The sequence below is a fragment of the Engraulis encrasicolus genome, chromosome 22, assembly GCF_034702125.1.
Source record: "Engraulis encrasicolus isolate BLACKSEA-1 chromosome 22, IST_EnEncr_1.0, whole genome shotgun sequence".
Lineage (NCBI taxonomy): Eukaryota > Metazoa > Chordata > Actinopteri > Clupeiformes > Engraulidae > Engraulis > Engraulis encrasicolus.
Window position 1 is genome coordinate 26318158 of NC_085878.1, and position 9293 is coordinate 26327450.

A 9293-nucleotide genomic window follows, 5' to 3' on the forward strand; every position below is an offset into this window, starting at 1 on the left:
AAGGAGGTCATCTATTCACAGTGGATTAAGTCATGATAACCTCTCCTACGCATTAAATATGTTTTAAAGAGAGTTCGTCTGACTCACACAACAAGGTTGTATATCTCAGAACAATTAAACACATGCCCACGCCTTAATGCAGAATTAGATTAATTCTTTAGAGCTCGTTTAAGAAAGAAGAAAGTCAACTCTTACATCATATGTAGAACAATTTTTCAGTCTTGTCTGTGGAGGTTATTTGCTCTTTGAGCCAGAATTTTGTGAAACAGCACACAGATCGGCAGACATAAGGGATGAATGACATCACCAGACAGATGGATGGTCATCTCTCTAGTTAGCCAGTGGAGGGCGCCAAAGCTTTTCAGAACTCTATTTTCTATGAAGCTCATTGTAGTACCAATACTCATGTGGCCCCATTTAGTTTGCCAACCACACCCACTTTGCGATAAATACATAAAATAAATAAATATATATAGTTACAAAAATATGTAATTCTTTATTTGGAATGTGGCATTCCTATTCTTAAACGACAAACTGGCAATGTGCAGTTGACTGAGTTGCTGATGACATAGGCCTACTCTTATTCTTAATGTCAAGGCTGTACCTGCACATACAATGCGTCTTTATCAGCAGCAGCACACTTCATCAGTGGCATGTCATACAAGACATCTCCTCCAGACATTAAAGAGATTAACATGAGTGAGAGTTTCAGACACGTCCTGCCGGGACGCAGACACTAGAAGCGTGGGCAGCAACCATGGCTACAAATATGATGACTGATCACGGTTCCTCCTTGCCCCGCAGCCTATACTGTAACAAAGGCATCCTTCTCCTCAACGCAAAAGCTAGACCATGTAAGTCCACCGACAACCTTACCTGGCTCAAGTTACCCTTGTCGCCTAGCAATGGGAGTAAACACAACGTGCTACTATGACTATTGGGGCCTGCTGGGTCCTTTTCTGGCTTTCACCTTATAATTACCACATTTTACTGTCTTGTCAGCGTACTGAAGGAGACAAGCAGGTTGCCGATCATCAGTCTCAGAGGTGACGGCAGGTAGCTGCTTGCTTGAGTAGAATGCACGTCTGGAGCCCGCGTGTCTTGGAAGGCTGGGCGGTGTGAGCGCTGCACAATGGACACATGTACAGTAGGCCTACACAACAGACTGTCCAGACACACACAGAGTCGTCAGACACACATTCAAATAAAACAGGGTCATTAGAGTGAATACGCTGAGACAGAGGCTTGTGTTTGTGTCTTTGTGTATGGGCTGGGCGGTTGCAAGTGTGTGTGTGTGTGTGTGTGTGTGTGTGTGTGTGTGTGTGTGTGTGTGTGTGTGTGTGTGTGTGTGTGTGTGTGTGTGTGTGTGTGTGTGTGTGTGTGTGTGTGTGTGTGTGTGTGTGTGTGTGTGTGTGTGTGTGTCAGTGAGCGCGAATGGGTATTGGGGTTGCTAATGTGAGGGTAGAGGACAGTACAATGGCATGAAACGGGTGAAAATCAGTGTGTGTGTGTGTGTGTGAGTGTGTGTCTGTGTGCGCGTGCGCGTACGTGCGTGTGTGTGCGTGTGTATGAGTGCAGGGCTGGGTCCTATGTGGCCAGGGCTGGATTAAGATGGCCTGGGGCCCCTAGGTTATATGTTGTTGTGGGCCCCCCCAGAAAGCAAATTTCTTGCAAATTCCGCGACAAATTCTCACAGAGAGTGTCATAATTACTTGCTAGGAATTAAAGATAACATGTCTACCAACTCTACTCAAATGACAGATGTTTTTTTTCCATATTGCATCATGTCATAATTCTACAATGTTTCCCTTTTTACCAATCAGGATGCAGCCATATCTAGCCTGTGCATTAATCCTGCCCTGTATGTGGCCTAGGTCCTTTACAGTACAGTAATTACCACATTTTACTGTCTTGTCAGCCAGCGATGTAGACAAGCGGATTGCTGATCATCAGACTCAGAGGTGACAGCAGGTATCTGCTAGCTCGAGTACTTTGTAAAATGCATGCATGGAAGCTGCCTCTGTTTCTTGGAAGGCTGGGTGGTATGAGTGTGAATACGGTACAGCTGAAACTCAGCTGCGTTTCCTGTTTCTTCTACTGTTCTGTCTGTTTAATTCTCTCTTCCTTTGAGGCCTATTTGGTATACTGCAATGCCCACTGAACAGATTAAGAGTTTACATATCCTTTCCACTTATTTTCTCATTAAATTCTTTTCCTCCCATAATTATAAAATGCCCCCCCATTGCCGGTAATAACAATGAAACATACAATTGTTCAGAGTCAGAGATACACTTTTTTATTATTAAAAGACAATAGCAAAACCACAATTCATTAAAATCATTTTTTTTAACTAAAACGATGGAAGCAAGTAACGGCATAATTGATATATCTCTTTACGGACATCTAACACAAGCACAACACATACAAAACTACTTACGGTAACATAGAGTATAACATTTAAAAACAAAGACAAATACCAGCCAAACCCTAATCGACAACATTTCTTGCAAAAAAAAATGTAATCAAGTTTTTGTCCACCAATTCCACAAAATGTCAGTTCATGTTGTTTTTCGGTACACAATATGTACTGAAAATGACATGTGTTGGTAGAAAACTAGAAGACTGTAGAAGTTCAGCATGTGAGCCTCAGACGTGGTTGTGCACTTGTGAAACTACCAATTATTCCTTCACAACAACATGGTGGATGTGGTGCGCCTGCGCCATCTTAAGTGTGAGAGGTCTGACTCTGAAGCTATACTCTTCATGAAAAAAGTCGACTTGTCTATTCTGCGGTGCACTAAAAAGAGCATAATTTCCACTATTGTGTTCCCAAAATAGTGAACAGTGAACACGACATAGTGACCAACAAGTGAACCCATTCAGAAATAGCCTACGTGTCCCACTTAAGTGCCAGGGGTCTGAAGTTACATATATCCAAAAATCAAACTCATCCACTCTAGAGCACTACAAAGTGCATAAGTTTATATTATGTCACTGAATAATGCACACTATAGTGACTAGCAAGTGAAACCATTCAGATAAAGCCTGTAGGTGTACACTGTTAAGTGCTGAGTGTGATCACTTCTGTGTCTGTGCAACACTGACTGGCTAGAAATTGTATGGGCAATGCTGGATAATTGCATACAATTAAATATTGGGTACAAAGTACATGTGGCAGTGTTAATCCAACACTGTTCTGAGTATATAGTATGGGCCCACTTAATTTAGTGTTAAATTCAAGTCTTTTGAGTGTTGAATTCACACTTAGTCTACTCCAGAGAGTTGTATTTAACACTATTTTAGAGAGTATATATATATATATATATATATATATATATATATACACAGGTATATACTGTATAGTTCATTCAACACTCAAAGAGTTAAAATAACATTAAAATCGAGTGGGACCATATATGCTCAGAATTATGTTGAATTATCACTGCAATGTTTACTCTGTATGTGTGTGCCAGCCTCAGACACATGACCCTACCCGCCAACAGATTTGGCTCTGCCCGTGGCCGTAAACAGACAAGCAAAATGCCCACCACCAGGCCACTCCACACTGGGTCCTACCCAGCCCAGCTCTGCCATACAGAGTGCCCATTCACAAGCGCCACTCGCCACTCGCGCCACACAGCAGGGCCGGCTAAAGAGGGCTTTGGGAGTGAACGCCATCCTCCCAAAGACAACCCAAAGTAAATGGTCTTAATCCTTTTTTTCTCTGTGTTTGCCAAGAGGTTTTAAAAAGGGAAGAGAAGTTCACAGTGCTGGTGTCACAGAACCCTCTGCAGCAAGAGGGACACATTTTCTCTTTTTTTCCCCTCTCGTTTACCTCCAACGCACAAAGGGTGGCTCAGAGAGCAGTGAGCGGAGAGAGGCTGCTCCTCTCCTCGTCAAACAGGGAGTATCAAAGAAACCACTGGCTGTGCTGCACTGCACACAAACAAGGCCTGGCTGACTGGGCTGGCTGGGCTTGGCTTTTGTACGGACTGTACTGTACATGCACGGGCCGCTGACAGCTTTGGCCGAGCCTGGGACCAAGTCATCTACAGTAAAAGGGCTCCCCACTCAATACCGGTACATACAGTACAATGTAATGAGGACCCACTTCTGGGCTGTCCCTTTTTCTGGGCCCGGGACATCTGACCCCTTTATCCCTCTCTGTTCGGTTGCCCTGTGTACACGCATGGGCCTACTACCACAGGCTTCCCATTTATTTCCCTTTATAGCATCCCCCAAAACAAGACTCTTTTGACTTTCCCGCTTTTTCTGGTACGTACAAAAAAAAGACATCTTACACATTTAAGTAATCATAGAGAAATCCCTTGTCCCCTAAGCTGGCAGCTCCATTGGCTCATCTGCACTCCTTTGTGCAAATGCAGAGCAAGGAACTATCAACCATGCAGTACATTGCTATATAAAACCATCCCTGCACAACGCCTACAAAAATATTTGGTAGCAAAATAGAATCTAGAATTAAAACGGTAGAAAATATCAGCATGCATTATTTCTGTAGACAAAATATGTGTGTCTCTATGTATGTATGTACAGTACAAATTTACTCAAAGACTAAATTTAAACACCCTGCTGAACCTGAGAGGGGGTGTTTTTTTTGACAGAGCAGCTCTGAATATGGGGCTGAAATTAGCACAAGGTAAACACCCAGTGCAACAAAAGCCACGGAGCAAGAGCCCGTCTCCATCTTTGAGCAGAGAGGCACGCCGTCCATCCGACTACCACAAGTTGCTGTGCATCACTTCCTTTTCAACTGAAAAAGCAGCAAGCCAACTGTGGTGATCAAATGTGTCATTTTTAAAGCTATGCGTGCAAGTGTCATGTTAGAAGAAAGATGAGTTTCTGCTGATGATGATGAGGTTTTAGGCAAGGCAAGGCAAGGCAAACAGACAGTTGTGGGTAAATTAAATACAACTGAGCATCTATTTCTATCCTCAACCAAACACAAGACGAAAGTGTCTGATGGAGGTGTGTGTGTGTGTATGTGCGTGTGTGCGTGCATGTGTGTGTCTGTGTGCGTGTGTGTGTGTGCGTGTGTGCATACTCGGGCATGCAAATTTTCAATGCTGCAAATATAATAGCAGAGATGGCAAATGCGAAGCTAGGAGTAACATGACAGGAAGGAAGGAAACAATTATTTTCTCATCTGCTACTGATTTGCGAAGATACAAACTGTCATCCTCCGAGAGGAGCAAACTTGTGGTTCAAGTTCTTAGGTCCCCCCCCGCCCCCCCAGCTGAACCCATGTCAGATCACTTTAAACAATAAAAACATCTCTTTTTAAAAAAGATTGGAACATGACAAAGGCGGTGAAAAGAGGCTGCGCCACAACAGAACGGACAACATCTGCAGAGGCACTGCGAGGCGAGGCGAGGCGAGCAGCCGAGCACGCAGCACAGAACTGCACAGACAGCTGGTGAACAGATCACCGAGAACAAAACGCTGTCCCCATTTGATGCGAAGAGAGGACATCGCGTTGGCACGCTTCCCAAAACACAACAGAAAAAGAGACAAATTAAGAAGAGGAACTGACAGTTATGAGTCACTGCAGGAAAAAAAGCAACAGAAAAGAAAAAAAGAGAAAATAAGGCATGAGCATCTCAAGGCTCGCCTCACGTGACAGAAACCGAGACACTGCCGCACCTGCTCCATACTTCATAGAGGGTTTCACCTCGATGCGTTTTGAGACTGCGCTTCTAACGGTCAGGGAGCGACCGTAACCCAACGGTGTACTGTGCACTGCAGATACCTACTGCATCTGCTTAGACGGGCTACTTTAAAAAAAAAAAAAATGTTGATCATTTCCAGAATTTATGCTACCCATTCACAAATGTGACCCTTTCAATAATATTTACAAAGTAATGAGCTAATATTTACTGGTACTGATCAGTGTAAAGTAAGTTCCACAGCCAAAGATGTACGTATATGACTGGTCATTTAAAATGGCGGCCATGGGGAAGATCCATCAATTCATGCATGAACAGTGTACATTTCCAAGTGAGGAGTACTTAGAAATTGATGATGGTGGTAAATATTCATGGAAAAGATAATAATTTGTGAACAGGCAGCATAAATCCTAGAAATAAAGTAATAAAAATATATAATTCTACCTTTAACACTCTACTAACACTAACACTCTACCTTTAAAGAAGATGGAGAACAGGGCTGCATTTCTGGAAAGCGTAGTTGTTAGCAGTTAGCAACTTCGGTAGTTGCCAATGGGAAATTGCATTGCAACCAACAAAGTAGCTAGCATAGTTAGCAACTACTCTGCTTTCCAGAAATGCACCCCAGGAAAGCATTCATTATAGGTTCAAGAAGATAATAGGGGACCACAAAGTTGCCATACACACACATACAAAAATATAAAATGACAAGAAATAAATGTTTAAAATACATAAGTAAGTTATAGATGTCTTAAACATCTACGTAACATCTACTCAGGAGAGTAGTGTGAGATGTGTATCATTTTTGTCTTTTTTTTATAAGAAATTCATCCCCAGTACCGGGCAATTAAAATTCAAAAAAACAAATAATACAAAACAAAACATGTAATAAAGTTGGTACTGTACAAAAAACAGTTTCAAAACATGCTCGTAGTAAAAGGAACACAAAAGTACTATGTTTTTGTATGTACACTTTAAAAAAACATCATGCTTTTTTTTAAAAAATATTATATAAACAAATAAACAAATCATGTACTGTAGTACACATGGTGAATGAGCACTTCTGGCACTACCTGCCAAAATAATTCATAAAAAAATCTTTTAAAAGTCAAAATCAAATGATATGGACAAAGGGAAAACAATTCAGATGAAAGACATACGTATTGCGCGGTGTAACTGACTTCCACAGTTATATCACACACACATTCAAATAAACACAGGCTCATCAGAGAGGGCACGTGAGTGGGAGTGACACAGTGGAGAGATGTGTGTGTGTGTGTGTGTGTGTGTGTGTGTGTGTGTGTGTGTGTGTGTGTGTGTGTGTGTGTGTGTGTGTGTGTGTGTGTGTGTGTGTGTGTGTGTGTGTGTGTCTGTGTCTGTGTCTGTGTGTGTGTGTGTGTGTGTGTGTGTGTGTGTGTGTGTGTGTGTCTATCAGTGAGTGAGAATGGGTATTTAAGTGGATAATGTGAGGGCAGGGGACAGTTTCATGACACACTGGAGTGAAAGAGGAACAAAAGTCTGTGTATATGTGTGTTGGGCACTTGGAGTGTGTGCGTGTGTGTGTGTGTGTGTGTGTGTGTGTGTGTGTGTGTGTGTGTGTGTGTGTGCGTGTGTGTGTGTGTGTGTGTGTGTGTGTGTGTGTGTGTTCATGAAACGCTGGAGCAGCGGATGTTGGGAGAGCCCATCTGGGTCAGGACCTTGTCCAGCCACTGCAGAGGCCCGTTCAGATGCAGCTCGATCCAGCAGGGGGTGCTGGTCACTGTCTGACGCCTGGAGAGAGACAGAGAAAGCAGAGTAGATACATAAATACACAAATACAAAAAAAAACCCCACAAAGACCAAATACACATTATTGTGTACACACACACACACACACACACACACACGGTACAAGTCCTGATAGGGTAGTGCAGTGATTCTCAAACTATGGGCCGCGGCCGCAGGTGGGCCGTGGCCCGCGAGAGGTCTGGGAAAATGATCCTCAAATTTACTCACATGGTGTTTAGATATTCACATCTTGTTTAGTTATCTTGTGTCTTTCTTGTGTGCGTCCAGAAACTTGAGTACACTTCCTTATTTGGTGTTTTGATGCAGTAAGGTGTACTATCAGGCAGGACTTGTAAACATTGTGTCATTTCAATCACGGAAGTAATTTTCTACTGCAAATTAATTAGCGCGAGTTACCCGCGAGGTAGGCTACAGTGTAAAGCGGCGTACACACACAAAGCTAGCTTTTCGCTTGCTCGCCTACTCGCCACTCTTTCATGGAACGTTCGCTGAAAGTTCCCGCGGCTTTAACTGCCAATGGACAGCCGAGAAGTACCGAACTCTGCATTCCAATTGGTTACTCGCTTACTCGCCTCGCTCGAAGATAAAATATTTTCAACTCGGAATCCGCCCACATCGCATCGCTTGTATTGTACTCGCCTACTCGCCTGCGAGTCTCGCTGGGACACATAGACATTCTATTGAGTTCATTCGCTGAGCGAGTAACTAGCAGCGACGTGTGTGTACAGTGTTACATTTTCTATCTGCCGTCGTGACTCCTGATATGGTGTGTTTTCATGCTTATGGTGTTGATGTGCGCATTTTTAGTCGATTGTGAAAGGAAACTTTGCCGTTTTGGCTTTCTACAGTTGGCTATTTCCTCCTACTCTTAATTGAGCATTTAGTATTTAGCAGCATATTTCATGCTAATTTCATATTCAGTATTTAGGAGTCCCCTCAGTGGCCACAACCTTCTGAAAATAGGCCCTAATTTATTATTCATCATAACAATATAATAATATTAATATAATATAATATAATATAATAAATATAATATAACATGATAAAGTATAAATAATATAAATTAATTAATATAAGTTATGTTATATTGAGCTATATGGTTTGGTGGGCCCCAGGATTTTTTCACATTTCAAAGTGGGCCTTGGTGTTCTGAAGTTTGAGAACGGCTGGGGTAGTGTATTGCTCACAAAGAAAGTTACTCTGTACAAGTCCTGGGTGATTGTCCTGTGTTAAGAGTCCCTCAGTGCAGAAAAAAAGTCAAACGGGGGTGGGGGGTTGATTAATCCAGTGATGATACGTTTGCTACTGTAATGTAAATAGTCATGGGGGGGTCAATGTGGACGTGGAGGGAGGTTGGTGTAGTTGGAGGGTGGGGGGTTGGGGGGTGTAGGAGGAAAGCTACATTTATTATTAGTGATCAAACACCCCATGCTAACATTCCAAGTTTATTTGCACAGCATATTTCATACTGAGAAGCAATTCAATATGCTTGACAAAAACCCCTGCAAAGAACACAATGTAAAAGCACAAAGAAGTCTGTGCTGTGCATAGCAGGAAACCAGAACCATATCATTGTTGCTCCAAAATAGATGGCCAGTGTTCAACTTCTATATACATCACAGGGCGGAGTGTAACACACATGCATGCACGTACACGTGCGCGCACACACGCGCGCACACACACACACACACACACACACACACACACACACACAGACGCACGCACATGCGTGCGCACACACGCACACATAATGCCAAAGCATAAACCATACAGTCCAACAGTGACGCTCAACAAACATAGGTATATGACAGTCTAAAAAAT

The 9293-nt window shown here is 42.7% G+C and overlaps 1 protein-coding gene across 1 annotated transcript in view; it reads right to left on the reverse strand.

Moving 5' to 3' along the window:
• Positions 1 to 3402: 3402 nt before the first annotated feature.
• smad3a (SMAD family member 3a) overlaps positions 3403 to 9293 on the reverse strand; it is a 44576-nt gene continuing 38685 nt past the window's right edge. The window contains exon 9 of the mRNA XM_063188463.1: positions 3403 to 7454. Coding sequence (XP_063044533.1) covers positions 7331 to 7454 — 124 coding nt within the window. The 3' untranslated portion in view covers positions 3403 to 7330. The remainder of the gene's footprint in view (positions 7455 to 9293) is intronic.